Raw genomic sequence first — 24,035 nt, 5'->3', positions numbered from 1 at the left:
AATGATATAGCAGAATATGGGGTATAAAGGCAGAGAAAATCCATGTACATACTACTTCTCAATGGATTTTCTATGCTGTGTTGATGCCACAGGCACCTATGGCAGCGCAAAGTGTTACTAAAGTGATAGGTCACGTACCGTTCGCTGTACCGTCCACCGTGAGCAGCGATATCGTCACCTTTAGACAATGCCCCCCACACTGCCATTAATACCAGCCGCCACATGCATTATATAGAACAAGGATGTCTTCTTCATAGACATCCTTAATTTTGTGATGGGCAGATCAACTGTCTCACTCCCCCCCAGATCCTAGCGCCCTAGGCATCTGCCTAATGGTAGAGAGCGGTCAGCCACAGCCTCTCCACTATAAGTTGAATAATGTCTCTGTGGACCATAGTCTCCGAGGGGGAGATTTATCAAAGTGTGGACCAAATAAAGAACCAACCAATCACTTCCTGTCAAATATGTATCTCAGCCTGTGCTACTACATTTTTGAAGTTGTTGTTTGTACCAATAAATGAGAGAACAGCCGAATTCTTACAATATTCTATTTTCTTGTCATTACAGAGTCTCAGTGCACATTGTGTGGTGAACTTGAAGGTGAGTACACTGGCTAATATCACCATTATATTTGTATGTGGACATTTCAGTAATCTGTTTAGAAACATCTGAAAACACAATGCCAAGATACTACTTGATTTAGTAATTGAATTTAGCTGAGTAAGCACAGGACACGCTTTAGGCTTTAGCTTTATTGAAGCCAGTGCTATAAAAAAAAAACACATTCTAAGTTGTAACTTGGAGTCCCATTTATGTGCAGTGATGGAGGAATAATTACATAATTATTATGTGTTACATCCTTATGGACATTTGTTGCAATGATCGTTTTGAGGCTGGAACATACTTTTATGCTTATGACATTTTATACATATATGAACACATTTTTAATATAAAACTGTTATGTTTGTCTTTACATATTGATGTTTGTAAATGTAAATAAGATGAGGCCCAAAAACATGCGCATTCAGCTGTCTATTTTTTCTTTAAACAGATGACTAGATCCTAAATAAAGTCGTTTATAAGTTTGGAACTACAGTATTTCTCCAAAAGCCTGCAGGAAATGGCTGCTGCCCCACAATATACTGTAAATGTGCCAACTGAACCACCTGTAACATACTATAGTCATGGTTGCCTACCTGACCCTCTCCTTCAGGGAGAAAATGCTCTGTTCCTGGTCATATATGATTGCCATCACCTGTGGGGAGCTAGGTAAAGGTGTTTTACCACAGGTGCTGGCAATCATACATGACCAGGGAAGTCCAGGAACAGAGCATTTTCTCCAGCATGGAGAGGGTCAGGTAGGCAACCATGACTATAGTATCGGGGTAGCCAAGTCCAGTCCTACCAACAGTTCGCATTTTCCAGACATTCTAGTTGGTACACAGGTGTATTCAGTACTCATTGGCACATTTTAAAAGATCCACAGGTGGAGCTAAGTACTTAGCTTTTAATTCTGAGGAGATCTGGAAAACAGTTGGTAACTTTTGAGAACTGGAGTTGGCTATTACTGCTAGAGGATCACTCCATTATTAAAGTGGACCAATGTCCCTCTTATAGAGCCTACACGTGGTGATTTCAGGGCAGTTTCTAAGCAATCTATTAAAATACCCCTACATCGCTCCGTGTGTAGGGGCCATAGTGATAGCTATGCGTGGCCCCACGATTCAATATCGCCGGTGATTAATATCCAGCATGCTGGATAAATGTACATACTTGCGGTACAGGGCCTGTGTTCTCACCGCAGACCACTGGCCCTGACAGATCACTCCGCACACAACACTGACACAACGATGTTGCTGAGCACTCTGAGTGATCTAGCATCGATCAGAATGCTCAGCAACTCTCCCTGTGTGTAGGCCCTTAAAGTTGGAATTAGCAGAGATTACCTTCGTGTTATCACTTGATTTTATAAGATCCATGCAGATGACACTAGAAATACATCTGTATTTTCAGAAGATAATAGGGCATCAATTTCACCTTATAAAAAAAAAGGTCAACCAGCACTTTTTTGAGTGTTATTACTTACCAGTTCTATTCTTCATTTAATTGTTTCTTAGATATGTAATAGTGCTTGGGTGTTTTATTACTAAGCTACTGTAATTACATGAGAAAATAGTAAGTTGGTAGTTGCAAAGCACTTGAAGACCCAGAACAATTATATTTAGAATTTGTCTATCTGTAAATACAATCAACGATTAGTGGATTGTTTAATAATGTGCTGAGTACACACTGTCTGATATACTGTATTGTCCATTCAATTTAACAGCCAATATATTGTGGGCAAGTGCATACCTCCCACCCCCACCATGACCCATTCCAGGAGGGACACAATGCTCTGCTCTTGGACTCCCCTCTTAATTTATGATTGCCATCACCTGTTTTTTACAGGTATATTGTTAAGAACGGGGCTTCACACAGGTGATAATAATTATACATTAAGGGGGAAGTCAAGGAATAGAGCATTCATGTTGGGATGTATGAAGTGTGTACCAGCATATGTCTGAATGACGTCAGTATGTCTGGGTTCGACAACTCCATACCCTCCAACTGTACCGATTTAGCCGGTACAGTACCGTTTTTTAACGGTCTGTACCGGCTAAATCAAAGTGTACCGAATGTACCGTTTTTTTTGATAACTGGCTCCTCCTCTGGCTTCCGACAAACTGGCATGCATAGGTTTGTAGTTTTATTCTTTCACAGCCGGCTGCTCTTCGGGGAGGGGGAGTGGCCGACCAAACTACAACTTCCAGAGGGCTTAGGGTGCCATGTCTCACACCCTATCACGACGCGAGCCAGTTTGCGCCTGCCCTGCCGAGTGCCGACTCTGCTGCTGTGCCCCGCCGCTGCTGCTACTGGCTGCGCTGAGCCTGTCACACTCACAGTATATGACAGGATAGTGCAGTGCAGGAGACAGTTGGAAGAGCGGCTCACCCTCTCTCTGACTGTTAATGACAGAGCCACCCCCGCCCTCCTCCTATGTGCCGTGTGTCCAGTAAGCAGCAGCATTTCTCTCCCTCTACCACCTCTCTCCCCCTACGTGTGTGTTCTAGCAGGCTTCGTCCCAGGCCACCTGCATGAATACAGTCTCAGCCCCTGCACACCAACTGCCGCTGACTGCTCTCAGCCTGATGGACACAGGTAGGCACTGGGCAGCCTACTCACCTCATACAGATGCAGTGGTTTTTTTTTTAGTTTAGGGGTCGTGGCCACGCCCCCTTTACTCGTGGCCACGCCCCTTTTCCGCAGTTGTACCGATTTGTACTCCTCAAATGTTGGAGGGTATGCAACTCAGACACTAGATCCGTCATGCCACCACTCTGCCTCATTTTGAGGCTGAGAGGGGGCTGCAAGGAATACCGCAAGACCTGTTTTGCACATGTTCCTGGTCAGACCCCACACTATTGGATTTGTATTTAAACGGTGGGATTTATGTACTGTCAGATTTACAATCCTGAATTGCAGTAGGCCTCTAATTTTGTCATCTTACAAAAATGTTTACATTTTGGCACCTCCTTTTTGCTTGGTTATTATTATTATTTCCTTATTCACTTTGTCCTTTTCCTTTGGCAAAGATGACCACACTGAACATTTTGTTTTCTGTTTCTAAATTATTAAGACTCTACTTATTTTCCTCTTTTGATTTAAGTGAGTCTTCCAGAGGAAACAACTGAGTTGACTCTTTTAGTCAGTTGTTATTCCTCTCTTAGTAAAACAATCAGCAGCTTTAGATATTGTTACCATCTCAATGCCACAAAAATCCAATTTATATGACATTAAAATGTATAAACAACAAACCTAAACCCCCCTATCCCAGCCTGAACCTATCCTGCCATGGCATACTTACATTCGGAATGTCGGCTGTCGGTATTCTGATATCATCATCCTGATCTCTTTCGATGTTGAAGCATCTGTGTTCTGATGGCAGTTGGGATGCCGGTGTTGGTATACTGAATGCCGGCATCCTGGCCACATACCTTGTGAACATGTCTGCGTTACGCAACACCTGGGCACGCCTGCGTTTTCTCAAACACACCCAGAAAACGTCAGGTTTCCGCTCCCCATTGCTGGCTTCCTGTCAATCAAACTGCGACTACATAGCGGTTAGAAATTTTGTTGGTAATTGTGGCAGCTCATGCACCATGCAGCTGATGCATGCATGCAGTCATTCCATAATCGGCTGAATTGCGAAGTCGCTAATTAGCAATCAGGTCTGAATCGGGGCTCATAGGGCCTTATTTTGGTTCATTCTTTCTGACAAAATTCTTCTTAGATGGACAAAACCATGTGCACTGCAGGGGGGGCAGATGTAACATGTGCAGAGAGAATTAGATTTGGGTGAGTCATTTTGTTTCTGTGCAGGGAAAATACTGACTGCTTTATTTTCACACTGCAATATAGATCTCACTTTGAAGTAAAACCCCACCAAAATCTAATTCTCTCTGCACATGTTACATCTGCCCCCCCTGCAGTGCACATGGTTTTGCCCATCTAAGAAGGATTTTGTCAGAAAGAATGAACCAAAATAAGGCCCATAGTCCGCAGCACTTTAAGATGGGTACACAGTTAACAATGTAACAGTAGACAATGTGCCTGATAAGTGTATTACATATTGCCTAGTGTGTACCCACATTAAGAGAGAATATTTTAAAATTTACATCAGTCCCTGCCCCAGGTCACAATCTATATTTCCAATCTACACATACATAGTAGCGTTATTTTTTTTTTTATGTATTTGCCAAAGTCCAGTGAATGTGCTAGAATATGTCTGGGTGGTGGGAGGAAACTAGGGCACCTGAAAACCAACCGTATTCAAATGCTTGTCAGAGACACCCAGACGATGTCTTACATTAAGGATATTAAAGCTGGCCATACGTTAGAACGATTTCATACTCGGTCGGTATGACTTGCGGTCGTAAGCAGATCATATGTGCTTTATAGAACATACGATTGTTCGATCGTTCATACACCTGCATCGTATGCAGGTCATTCAAATGTATGGCCAGCTTAAGATCTGAAGATGCTGCTAACGACCAGTGTGCTAGGAGTTGCAGATCTTACGACTGATCTTATGTGAAATTACACAGATAAGATCTATTGTGTGTCTGGGAAGCTGCCGAGGAAATCGTGACAAGGTCTGGATCGTAAGCTGGTCGTTCTGATGTATGTCCAGCTTTAGGCTGTGTATTGCACTGGTTAAAGATGTAGTAATGGCAGATTCACTTTTCAGGAGTTTTTAAAGTGGTTTGAATTTTCTTTTTTTTTCAATTTGAAGCAGAAATTGTAACAATGGATAAAATAGGCATATATGGATGTATTCAATTATGGACCCCGTGGCTTATAACCCTGCAGCGGCACAGGGATAGGCTTTTCAAGTGAATAGCCTTTTTCCAGCACTAAACATCGGCATATCAGGCACGTAAACCCACTGATTCTTTATATATGGAGATACTCATATAATATATATATAGGAGTATCTCCATATATCGTTTCGTAAGTACGGCACGCATCATTTTAGATCAGAAACCTTTCACTCTTGGTGGTCCCCCTAAAAAGAAACCTTGATAGCAGTGGCGTAACTAAAACTTTTGCGCCCCCCCGCCGGGACAATTTCACCGCCCCCCCCCCCCCCCCCCGGACAATTTTGCAGCTGCCCCCCCCCCCGTTAAAGGACCCCCCCGGGAGCTGGCAGGGGGGTCCGTGCGGCGCGGAGGTACCTGTATTAAAGGAGAGCCTGGAGGTCCCTGCGCCGCCTAGTATGATGCTGCCGGGGTCCCTGCGCCTGCGGCGCTGAGTATGATGCTGCCGGGGTCCCTGCAGTGAAGTGGAAATAACGCGCTATCTCCAGCGGAGATAGCGCGTTATTTCCACTTCACTGCAGGGACCCCGGCAGCATCATACTCAGCGCCGCAGGCGCAGGGACCTCCAGGCTCTCCCTTAAACAGGTACCTCCGCGCCGCACAGACCCCCCTGCCAGCTCCCGCTGCACCCACATGCAGTGGGGAGCTGGCGGAGATCCACCAGCGCCCGCAGCCCCCCGGCGCCTCCCCGCCACCGCGGGGGCTGCGGCCTAATTGTTACGCCACTGCTTGATAGACACGGCTATACATGTTTTCTTGTTAGTTGGGTACGCCATACTGGATCCCTCTGCTTCTATGATATCTCAGAATTTGAGCATTATTATTTACACATACCCCTCTTTCCTCTTTTAACACCCCAAACGAGCCATATCATAATGGAATCGTGAACAAGTGGACGTTTTAAAGAAACCTTTATAGGAGTCAATATACTAATCTCACTGTGAGTATGGTACTCAGTTTTACCACTGCCCAGTTTCGAAGCTAACACTGAAGGTGTTCCCACATAAAGAAACCTTTTATACACTTGGTTTCACCCACTATTACGTGAGTCTGTTACGAGACCCACCCTCCTCCACTTTAAAAAAAAAACAACAATTTCACACCATATATTAATTGTGGAACCTTACACGTTGTTTTATTTTCTTTATTCCGACACTTTTGATCACCATTGGACACGTCATGCACGGAGTCAAGCACCATCAATATTTTTCTCTCTTCGCAAGCTCTACAATGGAGATATTCCACTGATCCTCCATCAATATTGAGGCTGCAAGGACTCTAAGATTGAGCCTTGAGACTTTCTATTTTTCTTCTTTTTCAGTGCTGTAATGTCCTCTAGCAATATGATGGTCAGGGAGTACTGTCAGTTATTATACAGTCATCAGAAGCAATTTACAAGCACACACCGTCCTGTAATTGTCTTCTGACACTGACAATTAAGTCCCTTTGTTTTTATATTCCCTATTATTATGGCCTTAAAATAGAAATGCTCAAACTCTTGGATACTTTTGTTTTACTAATTGGCAAATTCTCTATTATTACATCAATATATATTTTATAAATAATTACAGTGGGTAATTATGCAACGTAGCAGCTGACTCTCCAGATGGTATGCTAAAAAGTTTCAAAAATGAACAGGAAAAGAAAACGTTGTGAGTTAGTTCATGAAACTTCAATATTCAAATGAGCGCATTTCCTGCAATGCACCTCATTAATAAGCGTGAGATGCTTGTCAGGCCCTGCTGCATTGTGCCCGGAATCAATATCTGGTAAGGAATTTCAGTGCATCATATGGGCCCTTATTCTGGTTGGTGCGGCCGGAGCCGCATATGCGGCTCCAACGCACCAGGCGAATCCCCGCCTTCCATACGGATCGCCACGGCCGTCCGTACGCGGATATGTGGCGATCCGCATGAAATTGGACGGGGATACGCCTCCTCCATGGTGGGAGCAGCCCCTGCATTCGATGGTCGCCGAACATCGAATGCAGGGCCGCACGCTCCACCAGGTCCCGCAACACAAGACCACACGGACACTTGTCCGTGTGAAATCTTGTATGGGGGCGGGCAGCTGACATCCGGCGATGTCAGATGCCCGCCCCGTACCCACGCGTCACGGCCTCATTACCATGCATACGCCCCGCGTTTGCATGGGAACGCCCATGAAACGCTGGGCGTATGCATAGGGTAATGAGGATAAGTAGACCCTCACGCCCCTCTACGCCCCCTGTGCGGCGTATAGAGAATCCTTGCGGCGAAATCGCCTGCACATGCGCAGAGTGACCTCTGCACATGCGCAGAAGATAAACATCGGCGGCCCGTACGCAAGCGGGAATTTCCGCACCGATCAGAATAAGGGCCATGGTGAGGATGTCTTAGCTTGAAGCTGTACAGCTACTGTATGTTCTGCATGGTGATCATACATTACAGAGGCCAGTCTGTCTTATGCAACTCTTACATAACTAGTGCATCGTGTATTTACTCTAGCAGTGTCTTATTTTACTGCATATCTACAGAACTGTTTGAACTGTTTGAAGATATTGTGTACAGTACGTTGTGATGTAGGGAAATTATATGTAAGTACAACACATCCACAGCAATAGAAAATGTGCAGTAAGGATTTTTATGGTTGGTGATCAACGATGTGAATTAAATTCTCCTAAAAAATCTGTTCCCTTGATATACAATTCAAATTTTGTATGATTTCTACATTGAGTTGTCCTGTTCTGCACAGTTTGATAGTACATTATGATTAAAATATATGAATGATTACCTCCAAGTCTGTCTGTTGTTATCCAGATTGTTCTATCGCTGTCTACAATTGTAAACGGAATCTGCTGCCCTACATAAGAAACCGTAAATAAATAAATAATGATTATCCCAACAGTCTGTACTCATTCTATAGTCAATGTTCTTTGCTGTATGTAGTCTTTCATTAGACCCACTGCCTTTCCAACGCTGCAATATGGGCAACCTGTTTCTGCGTGCTCTCCTTTTTTTTCTTTGTAGCTGAGCTTGTTGAAAAATGTGTGAGGGATGTAAGGCATAAGAAAAGGAGGATCATGCCGCACCACAGACTTACTGCTGGCTGAGCTGAGAAATACAGCTGTGCAATGTCAGTAGCTAGTTATAATAGGGATTGATGTCATTTATGAGCCTTTCAAATCATCGGTAGTATTTTATCAGCACAAACTACATCCCAGGGCTTAGGGCTGTGTCCTGCATCCCAAGTACAGGATAACATTCACATATGTTATTCTTGAACAAGAACTTTTAAGAATCAGATCAATTTACGAGTGGAGAAGACTTAATGAAGGAACAGCAGCCAGCAGTGTTACATGTTCAAAGCTACTGGCTACTTCTCATTCATATAGAGAAGGGCTCTAGACTACACACCCTATATAAGTGGTGCTACTCTAGAAAAGCTATAAAACTGGCCTTTCTTTGAGCTAGTTAAGTATCTGGAGCATCACATTTGTGGGTTCGATTATATTGTCAAAATGGACAGAAAAAGAGAACTTTCATTTTAGTGCCACACCCACCTGGTGGTTTAAAAAACACAAAAGTTAGGTATGTAAATGTGCTTCATAGAGATAGGTATTTGTGGCAATAGCGCTCGAATCTGTTAGCGTAAGGGGTGTCACCATTGTTTGATTGGACCAATGAGGGGTAAATGGGACTATGGGGAGCTGCTGTGTATAGGGTATGTCCAGTACCCTGAGAAATTAACCAGAAGGAGAGATAATACTATCTGTTAGAGAATATCAACCACTAAAGAATGAGAGGTAGTCAGTGATGTAAAAATAAATGGTTTTTATTAATTAATATAATTAATATGAAATGCAAATGTACAGTCCTGGTTAGCTCACAGGAATAGGCCAGCGAGGTATCACTCTGCCTGGCCTTAGTGCGGGGCTTAAGGGTATCTGAAGGGAACCCTATAAACCATAGATCCCTGTAGGGACCTATGTCCAATAGCAGGTGACCGCAGCGGTCTCAGGTGTGGTTGGGAAAGTTGTGCCGGAGTACTTGACTCAGCAGCACTGTGGGCTGGGGTAGTTTGCAGCAGATGGAACACTGTTTTTTTGCTGGAAATGAGCCTCTATGCACCTACAGTATGTAGGTATTCCTTTAAAAAATAAACATTTGCAGCTAGTATAGTCATTTACCAGATTACCAATGTATAGAGTGTATTTCTGATTAATTTAATATTAATTAATTAATGTTAACTTCATTGAAAAAAAAAAATAGTGCATTTCTTCATTCCCCCTCCCCCACACACACCTATGTGCAGCAGCATTGACGTCCAGGCAGCGGTGATGATGGGCGATCTGAGCAGCGGGGACTGGGAGCTTGTAGCGCTATTTGCCGGGAATCAATGCTGATTTTGAAAAGACTGGCCAGACGCTGGTTGGCCGGATGCTCAGCCAATCAGCATCTGGCCAGTCTTTTCAAAATACAGTTAGATGGAGAGTTTGCACATTCATACTGCAGACCATACACATTTGTTACACTATTACTGATGTTGTAATTGTACCAAATTCTCAACTAAACAGTTATTAACCCTTTAAGTGCCAAGCGAATTTGTCAAAATTGGTGTGAAAATTGCCAAGCAAACATTTTCTTCAATATGATGACCTGTAATGTTTACCTTATATAGGAAATGTGAGTGACTTTGGTATTTTAAGCAGATATCTCTCAAAGAGATGTTGGCATTTTTAGCAAATATTTTGCGCATCTCTTACAAAGATGTTGGCACTGAAAGGGTTAAAAAGGCAGTTGCCAATTTCTTAATTAAATTATTTGACAATGAGTGATTAGAAAAATATATCACTAATAAAATTAGTCCAAATACTGAATGAATACATATCTAATATTATTTCACATGTTTTGTAGCAAACAAGGATGTTGGTTGATTAAATACTGTAGAACATGTTTATATTCCTTACTGTTAGTTAAGTAGTTATTTGTGTTGAAAGGAAACATCGGACCTATAAATGCATTTTCTGTCCTTTGCGGTTTAATGGTTGTCTATGCACCATTACTGTAAAGCTTATTAATCTTTTCATTTCCCCTCAGGTAATTTTAAAACAGTTTCTCTAGATTATGTCAAAAGTGAAATGCTTTTGTGAATGTGCATTTCTTTTTATTTCTTGCAAAACGTCTTTTATCTCTAATTCTGCTACAATTACCCACACAATAAATTTTTCCAAGCACAATTATTTGTATGATGTACTAGTTGTGTCACTAGCTGGGTGCAGGGAGAGTGGTGCCGCACCCAGGTGTCATCAGGGTAAGTATACTGTACTTACCTTTACTCACCCATTGGGCTATAAGAGCATTCTCAGAGCCTGAACCAGCTTCCATAATTGGTCAACGGTGGTTTATTTAACCATCTCCATTATTTGGACTATACCACTAACTGATATTGCAAAACTCAGAGTTTGCACAGTACTCCAAATAATTCATTCCTCTGGTGGTGATCACTTATGTCCACTCAAAACCTTTTTGGACTGATTATTAGTTCGCTTTAACCCAATGGGGGTGTATTCCATCTGGGATTACGACTTTCTTCTGACTGCAACTCAACAGCAGGAATTCAATGTTCTGGCTGTCGAGTATCGTAAAGACTGTGGATTGACAATACATGGCTGTTTCCGACAATACAGACTTGCCTCCATCGAGAGGCGGGTCTGTAGCAGGAGAGTCCTGGCCAGCATGGCGAGTCCTGACTGGGATTGATTACTGAACTGATGATATTTCCACTGTCAGAAATATCAGCAGAGATTGAAAAGCCTCCCCTGTGGCGCTCCGGGGACGCAGCTCTCGGCTGTTGCCTGGTGACCGGGATGCTATGGCTCTTCCGGGCGTAGCGGCTGGAGGCCGGGGAGCCACTGATCACATAGGGGGTTATTCTAGTTCATTCTTTCTGACAAAATCCTTCTTGATGGACAAAACCATATGCACTGCGGGTGGGGCAGATGTAACTTGTGCAGAGAGAATTAGATTTGGGTGGGGTTTTTCTTCAAAGTGAGATCTATATTGCAGTGTAAAATAAAGCAGTCAGTATTTTCCCTGCACAGAAACAAAATAACTCACCCAAATCTAATTCTATCTGCACATGTTACATCTGCCCCCCTGCAGTACACATGGTTTTGTCCATCTAAGAAGGATTTTGTCAGAAAGAATGAACTAGAATAAACCCCTTAGAAACGGGGATGATAGTGTTCCCTGTTGCTTTGCAGCTGATCAAGCAGGTGCTTACCTCAGGGTGTGCAGCAAGGCAGCTGCACACCATTCAGTCAATAGGTAGGCACTTTTGGGATTGGATGCTCTCTCTTTTAAAAGTACTTCCATGCCTTGTAAGTTAATTCCTCTTTAACAAAACGTCAGAGTTCGGCGGACATCTCCCACTGCCGCTGATCTCGGCCGGCATTAAATTTCGTCAATCTTTTTTTACACAACATTTTTTATTTGAATTTATATAACTGTGAGTGGGAGCGTAAATGGGAGCGACGCTGCCATTTTTAGTGGATATTATGCACATCTCTCTCAGAGATGTTGGCAATCGAAGGGTTAAGAGAGAAAGAGGCTTGTGCGTAGCTTCCTCCATCTTTGCCTACTCCTCTCTGTCGGCAGCAGCACTACGCAGTGCAGCGCTACAAAGTCTGAGCACTAGATGACTCACTCTAATGCACATACGCAGATCTGACAGAAAATGGCATATATAAAATGTATGTGTGTGTGTACTGATTGTAGCTGTAGAGTAAAGCAAATACAATATTACAATAAACACAGTATTTAAAGACATGAATGATCTACAATGCAGATAAAATTCAAAACATAACATTAGTGGTATAACTAGGGAGGAATGTCTTGCCCTTTATTTTGTAGGGACTTTAATAGCATAATTATAATGTATCTTTTGGAAGAGAGACATTTCCAAGCAGCAGCTCCTCATAATGCATTCACTTAATATAGTGTTTGCTGCACTGCTCAATGTAAAGAAATTGCTATGCAACACATAGCTTGTTGGGATCTGCAGGCTGTGCCAGTGCTAGATAACAAAATGCAGTCAGGGAAAGAAATGCTGAAGTGGGTGGACAGAATATAATAGGGGGATGAACAAAATACATTTTAATACATCTGTAACAGAGGTAGGGCTTACTGGTTTTACAGCTCATAATTACTGTATGAAAATTATATTGTAAATTTCTATATTTGTCTCCATAATATGTACTATTTTTAGATTCTAAATATATTTGCTGTACGTAATAATCATACATGTGAGAACTCTTGAACATACAAGTACCAATATTACCATTCAGGAATTTCCCTGCTCAGGCCTGGCTTTTTGATCGAGACCCCCTTTCACACTACACCTGAGACCTGGGAATATCCCTGCTCTTCCTCTTTCAGACATAAGCCTGATCTAACCTGGCATTCTACAGGCCAGGGCTTCCTGGCTTCTCTCATATTATACACACATACATACATGATGCATACGCACACACACACACACACACACACACCACCAGCCCTCACCACAAAGGACAGCATCTTGGTGGCTAGGGTGCCTCACCCTCTACTACACACTGGAGCATGGACCCTGCCTCCTCCCCGCAGCAGTATGCCCGACTACCCAAGGCAGCCGCAAACCCCAATCAATGTTTCTAGGTGCGATCTGGTAGTAAATTCCCAGCTCACTCCATTCAGGTTTAAACTGAGTTATCTACCCTTGATGAAAGTCACTGGGAAAAACCCTGGTCAATAGAAGGGGCGCAGATCCAGGAACATGTTCCTGGGCTGGTGCTTTCCAGACATACTGTAAGCAAAACCCAGCAAAGATCTGAAAAGGGTATTAGTGGTGGAACTACTGCCATTGCAGGAAATGCAGCCACTATACTGTATGTTATGGGGACGCGCTATGCATCATAGCAATAGATGTATGCACAGACTGCAGAATTTAAAAAATGTTGGTAGCTACTGTATTTAATTGCTCTTATGTGCATCTCTGTGGTTACAGATTTATGGGGTAATCAATCCCTGCAAATATTCCAGAGAGTTGGAAATCTTGTCCGTTTTCCCCTATACTGTAATAGTTGAATTCTCTTTCGACCTATTCAATGTTTTTTTTTTTTTATCTTCGGAAATATTCCTAAAGTAGGAAAAGTCATGGATCGGTGAATCCATAGATTTTTAGGAGGAAACGGACACTAATTAAACAATTTAACGACCGTTTCCACCCATGTAGATTCGGCTTTTCAAAACTGCCGGGATTGAATAGGTCCTGGATGGTATTGATGGTATTGAATAGGACCGACTATTGGAAGCAATGGTCTGGAATGAATACTCCTCTTAATACTGTACACTGAGGTTTGGAAGATCAGGATCTAATTCATCTGCAACGCAGATTTTTTCAAGTATCTTTCTTTAGTGCGCAAACGTATTGCTTTCTAGAATTACTAAATCATGTAGTGGATAGCCTTCCATAACAACTACAGACTTCAATAAAAAAGTGTTTCCGAAAAATAAAATACAGTACTGTATGTCTTTAATTCTGGACTTACAACATTCACAAAGAGAGTGATTCATCATAATGTAGTTAAACTATTGACTTCAGTTATTACGGTACTTACAGAACACTGACTAAATATAACTCTTATACAGTACTATTCTTTTCATGATTTGTTCACGGCTGTATGTCAGTATGTTATGGTAACAATCACACAGCATGCTGCCAGAGGAAGGGGTCCACCCAGATCAACGTGGTATGCAATGGAATATGTGCCTGAATCAGATTTACATTTTCTCTAAAATGTACTTTTTAGTTACAGGTACTGCAAAGTAAATAAATACTACTACTAGATTACCACTACTATTATAGATATTACCATTATTCAATAATTATTATTAACTGTGACATTTCCCATTTTTTGGAGAAGATGTCCCTATCCTGGATAGCTCTCTAATGGCATGTAAATGAGAGCTGCATTGGTAAATGCCTGAGATGAGGCTGTTGGTATTATCTCATATTGCATTCTACGGGCTCTCCATCTGCTGCAGATAAGTGAAATCTGCTTTAACATTTCTTAGTGAATATATTATTCAAATTCCTATTTGACGGAGACTGACTGCTCAGTTGCCTGGGCAGTGGACACGGAGTTGCTTTCCTTTCTGCAGCTTAATTGAGATGAAGTTTCGTTTGAAAGGGATAGACAACCTTTATGTTTCTTCTTATACACATTAATATGTATGCTCATGAAAAATGCAAAGTTATGTTTTTTTTTGTTTTTGTTTTTTTTATAAGAACACGCCATTTCCCAGGGATTTGGAGAAAGGCATCAAAACACTCCCCCTTAAGCCTCCTACATTTTTTTAAAACAATAACAACACAAAAACCTGCATATAAAAAGAACAATCATTTATGACTTCGATGTAGCCTCTATGAGAACACCAAAAAACCTGAGCCATGCGAACAGACAAGTATCATAACCGAGTATGTATGACAGTTGACAGAGTTACCCCGGAGCACGCGGATTGCTTCAATTATTTGGCTCTATTATGATGAATGAAAACTACTTCACATCTCAGGAGGTCTGCAGCACACTGGCAGCTGCCTGATCAGCTCTGACAACCTTATTAAAGATCTGGGGAGAACGGAAAAGTTCAACTGCTGCAAAGCTTAAAGTTCCAAGGCTCAAGTTAAGCCTATTTTTCCAGTGCATCAGCAACTTCACAGATGGTGGAATGTATTAAAAAATAAGCTTTGCATAAAAATGTGTATTATTACTGAGGACAGTTTGGAAACAAAACGTGTGCTAATATATTTTTATTTTGCTAATTAGAAAATGTGTAAGTTTTATCAGTAATTAAGTTATTTATAACATTCTGAGAGGGTGATGTATGTTTTGTTGACATTAATAATGTTGTTATGAGAATGTTGATACAGGTTGAGTATCCCTTATCTAAAATGCTCGGGATCAGAAGAATATTGGATAATGGATTATTCTGTATTTCTGAATATTTTTATATTTCAATGATGTATCTTGAGGTATCTTGCATTTATGTTGTACAAACACATCAAACACATAAATGCACATAAATATATTTTATTTGTGTATGAAACAAAATGCCAAGCAATCATTTTCTTGCCCATATTTAGTGCCAGTTACATATCATGTCCTCAGTAGTGCTGTTACAGATGTCCCCAGTAGTGCCAGTTACATATCATGTCCCCTCAGTAGTGCTGTTACAGATGTCCCCAGTAGTGCCAGTTACATATCATGTCCTCAGTAGTGCTGTTACAGATGTCCCCAGTAGGGGGAATTGCATTCTGGAGACTATGAATAAGGGATATTTTGGATAAGGTATACGCAACTTGTATTGTCATAATGTGGATATGCAGCAAATGGCCATGCCTGGCATGCTTATGTTGAATGACATCATCATGTCTACATGAATGTAATATCAACATGATTGGAATGTCCCTGGTGGTTTAGTGATGCATTACCTGGTTCAGTGGGTCTAGCTGAGCTGTGTCTTCTGAGTTTGGTGGTGACTGCTTGATGAATATAGGCTCATTGTGCATCACTTACAGCACTTAGTGTATCCATACCCCCTAACTCATGTCCTTATGCCTAATCCTAACCTCCCCTATTGTAACCTTACCTATCCTTCCTCTAATGTCTAAGGGCTGTTTCACACGCTCCGTCTGATGCCAGGCGGCGAAACCCCGCATGGACAAGAAGCCGTGCCATACACAGAAGTTGAATGGAAAAGAATATGAAATAGCCTGGAGTTGTTATTGTTAAAAACAACTTTTATTGACAGGAAATAAAAAAACAAATACCTCACCCAAAATGGTGGCTGTGGTGGGCTTAACTTAATGATAAGATCTCCAGCACCACCGCAGAAGGCTTGGGGTCAGGATCCCGGTTACAAAGTGCAAATGCGTCAAAGTGCCAAAAAAGTGCAGTCCTTGGAAAGTGCACCAGCGTGGCAACAGCAATTCGTTTCGGAGATAGTACTCTCCTTCCTCAGGCTGTATAAAGTGCCAGTGCTGGTGGAGAGTATTATATACCCCCTTCCTTGCATCACAATGTTTGTTGGTCTGACAAACAGAAGTTAACAATGGACAGGATTGTGTACATTCACACGGGACGGTCACGGAAGTGGCCATTCCGAGCATTGTAAACTTCTGCGTACGGCACGGCTTCTTGGCCGTGCGGGGCATGTGAAACAGTCCTAACTATAAAGCTCCACTGACGCAACCTAACCCTAAAGGTGGCCATACACACGCAGATTTATCTGCAGATCTGCCTGGTTGGAACAAAAACATGGTTATGGATGAGAGCAAATGACAGTTGACCATTTGCTTGGAAATGCTGGAAAACTGACAAACTGTCACTCATCCATAACCAGGTTTTTGTTCCAACCAGTCAGATCTGAAGATAAATCTTACTAGTGTATGGGCACCTTTTTTTTTTTTTTTTTAAATACGTTTTTATTGAATTTTCACATATCAAATAAACAATCAAATTGAATCGTGACGTGGTGACATTTGAAGCAATAATAAATGTGTTTTTTGTACAATTCTGGTAATTAGTTGTTCATCCGAGAAGAAAAAGTATACAACACATTGCATTATATTAATTTTAACACAGTCATTGTTCACCTAGTCTATAACCTTTAAATAGGGAGTAATGGGGGTGGGGGGGGGGGGGGGTGGGGGAGGGGGGGGGGTATGTCCGGAGAATTGTCTCTTTTGCTTGGCTTAGTAGTGTCGTAACAGATTTATGAAAAGTTGCATCACCATATATCAAATAATCTGGGTAAATATAGTCAGGGTGGGGATAAATAAAATTGAGTAGCACCGTTTATAGCAACACCATGTCCCCTACGTATTTTCAGTAAGGGATTGATATAGGCTTGGAAGGATGGGGGGGGGGGGGGGGGGGGGGGTATCAAGTGGTTAACCTTAGTCAATCTAGTCATAGTGTTCTAGCATTGTTATCTCAATGGAGAGATTATATAAAGAACTATACACATATTGATTGTGTCTTCGACATTCCAGTTTCCAGCATTAATGCCATGATATGACTGAGGAGGAGAGCTGTGTTAGTTTGAGGATAGCATAGACCACTTAGAAATGTCAAAAGATGTGACAATTTTGTTTCGGAGTTCTGGATTCAGGGTAGATATATATGGGGACCATTTAGAATCAAAGTGAGCAGAAGAACGTGGGGATTGTGATAGCCACGTCTTCCTATCATAGTATATATGTTGGATCATCATGCTATGTACTTGTAACATTGAAGGGACCGTTTTCACCGTCCAGTGTTTGAGTATCAGTTTTTTGGCTATTGTAAATAACATATTAAACATAGGTATCAGAGGGGTGCAATTGGGGAGGTTGGACCATTCAGAGTAATCTAAGCAAAGACTTGCAGCTGGAGAAGGTTTCAAATACAAAGCAAATTTTGTGTTTATAAACATATATATCTTGCTCCAAAATCTTCTAACCTTGGGGCAGTCCCAGAAGCAGTGGATGAAGTCAGCCCTCGATCTCCCGCACCGGATGCACGCCGAATCCACAGACGAGTCAAAATGAGCTCTCGTAGATGGAGGCATATACGCTCTGTGTAGCATTCTGAGGTGTACCTCTTGTAAGTAAGCCGATCCCAGGGTTTTTTGTATCTTGGGATAGTGATGTAGTAGAGTGTCTAAGGATGTGATGGTGGGAATGTCTTTCTGCCAGGAATGTAATAATTTAGTTAGTAGTGTTGGTGTCTGTGGGGTTATCAGCAGATTGTATATATGTTTTAATTTGAAGGGGGATTTTTTCCATTTCTGGAGTAGCAGCATCAGAGGGGAAATAGGTGAGGGTATACTTGGCCGTTTTTGAAGAGCTGTGACGTAGTGTCTTGCCTGTAAATACATGTAAAAATGTGTATTGAGGAGGCCGTAGGTGTCCTTAAGGGTGGAGAAAGGGAGAATATTGCCTCCTGGATCGAACATTTGGTTAGCTGCGCATAGCCCCCTCGCCTTCCACTGGAGAAAACATGTGTTCGTGAGAGAAGGAGGAAAGGATGGGTTACCCCAAAGAGTGACATGAGCTGACTTGGAGTAGGTACCCTTTAACTTTTTGTGAATTTTGGACCAGTTGATGTATGTGTCGTGGAAGAGTGGATGAGACAGGACATGGGGAGGGATAAGAGACTTTTCTGTATGTAGTAGAGCGTTTAATGAATATGGGCGGAAAATTTCGGACTCTAGTGATATATCAGTGTATACATTCTTTTCCAATATCCAGTCGGCTGCCACCCTTGTGAGAATGGCCATAGAGTATGCACTGAAATCTGGAGTATTTGTGCCGCCATTTGTTTTATCCATAGTTAGTTTGGCATATGCTATTTTCGGCTTTTTCCCCTGCCATATGAAGTGTGTAATAGTTTTTTTGAGTTTTTTGTCGTCTGCTGCGGATAATTTGAAAGGTAATAGTTGTAATGTGTAAAGGAGTTTGGGGAAAATTATGGATTTAATGACTGATAGTCGCCCTAGTAGTGATAGTGGAAGATCGTGCCATCCCGTCAGTTGGGTAATAATTTTTGTTATTGTGGTCTTTATATTTATCTCATATAACTTTGCTGTGTTGTTTGGGATTTGAATGCCCAAGTATTTGAAGTGGGATGTAGTAATTTTGAATGGTAAATTTTGGGACTGTTGCGGAGATTGTGAATTAGAAGTATTCAATGGGAGGATCTCAGACTTTGAGATATTAATTTTATAGCCTGCTGTGGAACCAAATTCTTCTATTAATCTCAGAATTTCTTGCACTGATGGGATAGGGTCCGATATAAACAGGAGCATATCGTCCGCGAACAGGGAGATTTTCAGCTCCCTGCTGCCGACGGGTATGCCCCTGTATGTAGGGGAGAGTCTAAGAGCCATAGCAAGTGGCTCCAAGGCAATAGCAAAAAGTAATGGGGATAGGGGGCACCCCTGCCTTGTACCCCTACCTATTTGGAACGGTGTTGACAAAAAGCCGTTGCATGAAATTTGTGAGAGAGGGTTATGGTATAAGGTGCTCAGTGTGTTTATAAAGTTGGGTGGAAATCCAAAACAGGAAAGTGTGTGGTATAAATGGGGCCATTCAATTAAATCGAATGCCTTTTCGGCGTCTAATGAGAGAATATGCATATCTGTGGGAGGATTTTGGGTGTGTAGAAGGGATAAGGCTGCAATCACTTTCCTGACGTTAACAGTGGAGTGACGTCCGGAAATAAATCCTGTTTGGTCGGGATGAACTATATGGGGGATAATAGTTTTAAGACGTTCTGCAATTATCTTAGTTAGTAGCTTGTAATCTAGATTTAATAGTGATATTGGGCGATATGAGCCCGGGAGGGAAAGATCCCTGCCGGGTTTAGGGAGGATTTTTATGACTGCGGAGTTAAAGTGATAGGGGGTGGTGTCTGTTTCTATTATCTGATTAAAAAGGTCTACTAGTATTGGGGTGATTTTTGGTTGTAAGAGTTTATAAAAGGTGCTACAATACCCATCTGGGCCAGGTGCTTTGTTATGTTTTAGATTTTTAATGGCTTTTTCCACTTCAGAGGAAGTGATCGGGTTAGTTATTTGAGCGGCCATGGCTGGAGTTATAGAAGGGAATCGTAGGTTTTCCCATAGAGGTGTGGGGTAGTGTGTGATAGCTGGCTGTATTGTTTGGTTCTTTTCAGGGGCAATAGTGGGTTTTGCAGAGGAGGTGTATAGGTCTGTATAGAACTGGTTCATGACCTGGGCAATCTCTTCATTAGACTTTGTGAGGGGGCCTTGTGGAGTGCGTAGTGGATGGACTATTGAGGGTTTTATCGTACCCTTCAGAAGGTTAGATAAGATTTTTCCAGTTTTGTTACCGTGTCTGTGGAATCTGTAATTTATTGCAAATAAATGTCTTTCCCCTGCTTCAGATATGTATCCTTCTAGTTGGTTTTTGGCTAGCACATAATCTTCTTTAAGTGCTGGTGTTGGGTTTTGTTGAAATAGTGAATATGCATTAGATAATGCGGATTGTAGAGTCAGATATTTTTGAGTGTATTCTTTATTAGAAGCGGCGGTAAAGGAAATGATATCTCCTCTTATGACGGATTTCATAGTCATCCAAAACAAGGAGGGATTAGACATACGATGTTCTACATTAATGTTACTAAAATCTTCCACCGCATCTTCCAAATGGGTTATAAATTTTTTTGATTTGAGGAGGCGGGAGGGGAATTTCCAAAGTTTTGTTATGTTTTCAGTAGAGGTGGTTAATTCCATAGATACTAGGGCATGGTCTGAGAGGAATATAGGGGCAATGTCAGAGTTAGTGATATAGGGGAAAAGTGTAGGGGAGGTTAAAAGAAAGTCGATACGTGAGAAGGAGCCATGCGCAGCTGATAGACATGTATATTCTTTGTTTGCTGGGTTCAGTGCTCTCCAGATATCTATGACATTCAGTGATTCTATCAAGAAGTTGAGTCCTATCTTAGGCAGGGATGGTGGGTTTTTTCTTGTGTTTGATCTATCTAGTATTTGTGAGGAGACCATGTTGAAATCGCCACCGATAATAAGTGATTCATGCATGTATGGTGTTAGAAGGGTAATGATTGTCCTATAGAAGGCCCTGGAGTATGGTGGTGGTGCATAAATGTTTGCTAATATATGTTGTTTACCTTGGATCTCGACTTTAGCTACAGCGTATCTGCCTTCCTTGTCTGTTATTTCTTGAAGAACCTCCAGTGCGAGAGATCGACGGGCGAGGGTGACAACTCCACGTGCTCTAGATGAAAAAGAGGCATGTGTTACAACTGTCCAACCTAATATTTGCAATTTTTTGACTTCCGAAGTGACTAAATGTGATTCCTGTAAGAAGACTATATCAGAGTGGGACTTATTTAAGTATATGAGGATTTTCCTTCTTTTAATAGGGGAATTGATGCCCCCCACATTCCAAGTACTGATCTTAATGTTCTGGGTCATGGCGTATACCAAAAGAAGTTACGGGATGCTATTATTAAACTTTTGAGGTTACACTGAGCATTGTTCGACACTATGACATTTTTATCATTAGAACCTGCTAATGTAAATTTTTGTGGAGACATAGGAGGGGAATTCTCCATTTCAAGGGAGGAGGGTAAGGGACAGAAGAGATGGGGGTATACAGGGGAGAGAAGAAGAAGAGGAAAGAATGAAGACAGCAGTAGAGTCCCACGGGTGGAAGATCCCGGGGCCAGACTTCCTATGAGAAATATCATGTAAATCTTAATTAAACACATTGTACAGTGGGGTGGCAGCAACGACGAAGTCACAACCCCAAACTTTTCATTAAACTATTAATATCTATGTGCTTTTCAGCCTCGTTTGGAAAGGCTTAAAAAGGGGGGGGGGGGGGAAGGTAAATATTATCTTAGGAGGGTTTTAGCCTCTACCTTAATGTGAGTTAGCATGTTATCTTTAAACCGTTACAACATTCTACTTATATAGTCCAGATCAAACATAACTTATATTGAAACGTTGAGTAACATAGAGTAGATAGAACACTCGGTGATTTGTTCCACCGCAAGTAATATAAAACTAAACATAGAGGAGGTAATTTGAACAAACTTCTGATGTCGGAGGGTTGGAGCTATGTTGAGGTCATAGTTCACTTAATTTGTAGAGAAGCATCGGAGGTATATTTGTATGTTACAGAGAGGTCAGGTGACGGTGTCAGAGATGTCATCTGTATTCTGTTGCGAGAGTTCCTTCAAATACGCTGTGGCATCTAAGGGATCCATAAAGTCTTTGTATGAGGTGCCGTCATATATGCGCAATTTTGCCGGGTACAATAGGCCAAATTTTCGGCCCTCTGCAGCTAGGGCTGAGCATATAGGAGAGAAAGCTTTCCTGGACTTGGACAGTTCTGCTGAAAAATCTTGAAAGATGAAAAGCTTATTTCCCTCCCACGTAAGGTTTTTCTTCTTGCGAGAAGCTGTCCATATTTCCATTTTATGCAAGTAGCTGAGACATTTGAACAGTGTGACCCGGGGTCTTGGTCTGTGTGGCGTCGGTGGTGGGCCCACCCTATGCACCCTCTCTATTACCATATCTTTACAGGCGTCTTCAATTCCTAATAGCGAGGGGAGCGTGTTACGGACAAATTGGGCCAGTGCGGGGCCCTTTATAGACTCAGGGAGTCCCACCAGTCTAATATTACTCCTGCGGGACCTGTTCTCAAGTTCCTCTATTCTGTTTGTCAGCTGATAGTTCTCCTTAGTGAGTTTATGGATGTCCAGCTGAGTTTTTGCTGAGCTATTGGCAATGACACCTATTTGGTTTTCATTTGAGGAGACCCTCTGTGAAAGGTTATGCAGCTTTGCAGTGATGTCATCCACTGCTTTAGTAAGCAGCGGTGCCATGGCTGCGTGTATCGCCTCCACTACTTCCCTGTATGTTACTGGGGATTCCAGCCCTTTATGTTCATGGGCTCCCAGTGGGTTATCTGCCGCAAGCTTCTTATGTGCAGGGAGGGAGGGGGCGTCCGACTCGTCGGGCGCCATGTTACCTGCACCTCGCCGTTTGTCGTTCCGCTGCTGCTGCGGCGTCTGAGCGTGTTGCGGACCGGGGGAGCGTTCCATCCTGCCGGTGTTGTTAACTTGTGGGGACGTAGCTGAGGAGGCTGGGGAGGCACTTTAGAAGCTCCAGGAGCCTTTTCAATGTTTAGTTTGGGGCGGTGGGTACGGAGCTCAGAGCGGGAGCTCCGTCGCCATCGAAGCCGGAAGCGCTGTGTATGGGCACCTTTACCCTCTGTTGCTTCAGCCTACCTATAATGTCAACATAACTGTCGCCTTTGTTAACCTGTGTTGTAAATCACATAATAACTATAGTACAGTACTTTGCATTGTGCAGGGCTTTACAGAGAATACAGTATATGGTCATTCATATTGGTCCCTGCCCTAGACAGAGCAGAGAACATACATATAGAAAGTGGCAGGTGCTTAATTTGTTTAGTAATACTATTGGTACTTATGTAATATCTGGACTCCCGTTTTTCTTATGAGACCGCGTCCCCTCGCGGGGCTCGCTGCGCTCGCCACGCTTCGGGCACGGTGGCTCGCTGCGCTCGCCACACTATATAAAATCAACTCCATGCGTAGTTGGATAGTAGGGGTATGAAAAAATGGGGTGCATTTAACATGGGAGACCAGATAATACATAAGTACCATACTATTAAGGTGGATATTAAGGAGGGGGTAATACCTAGTAAGTAAAAAATCCATGGTTTCCCCCAGCTCAATGAATGGTAATAATGACCTTTTAAACTTTTTTGAGGTTACTTTTTAATAGTTCTTGCATGAAGAACTTAAAAAGTCATAGAAATGATCTGTGGTGAAATTTAACACAGATTGCAATTTAACATGCATTTTCATATGAAACAAAACAAAAAAATGCATATGTGTACAAATCAGAGGTTAAGGTTTATCAAATTATGTATTATGCATACAGGGCTGCTTTGAATCCTATCTGGTCTGGGACTAGGGTTGCCACCTCACTGGTCATCGATTCCTGGAGATTTCGATCCCATATACTAATGTGC

The 24,035-nt window shown here is 42.2% G+C and overlaps 1 protein-coding gene across 9 annotated transcripts in view; it reads left to right on the top strand.

Annotated features, from left to right (window-relative positions):
- Window positions 1-24,035, top strand: part of DLGAP2 (DLG associated protein 2) — a 911,233-nt gene that overhangs the window by 569,174 nt on the left and 318,024 nt on the right. For all 9 annotated transcript variants that reach the window (XM_083177372.1, XM_083177368.1, XM_083177369.1 and 6 more), the window contains one exon: window positions 568-600. In XM_083177372.1, coding sequence (XP_083033498.1) covers window positions 568-600 — 33 coding nt within the window. The remainder of the gene's footprint in view (window positions 1-567; window positions 601-24,035) is intronic.

The sequence above is a fragment of the Crinia signifera genome, chromosome 3, assembly GCF_055691185.1.
Source record: "Crinia signifera chromosome 3, ASM5569118v1, whole genome shotgun sequence".
Classification (NCBI taxonomy): domain Eukaryota; kingdom Metazoa; phylum Chordata; class Amphibia; order Anura; family Myobatrachidae; genus Crinia; species Crinia signifera.
This window is presented reverse-complemented; position numbering and strand designations above follow the sequence as displayed.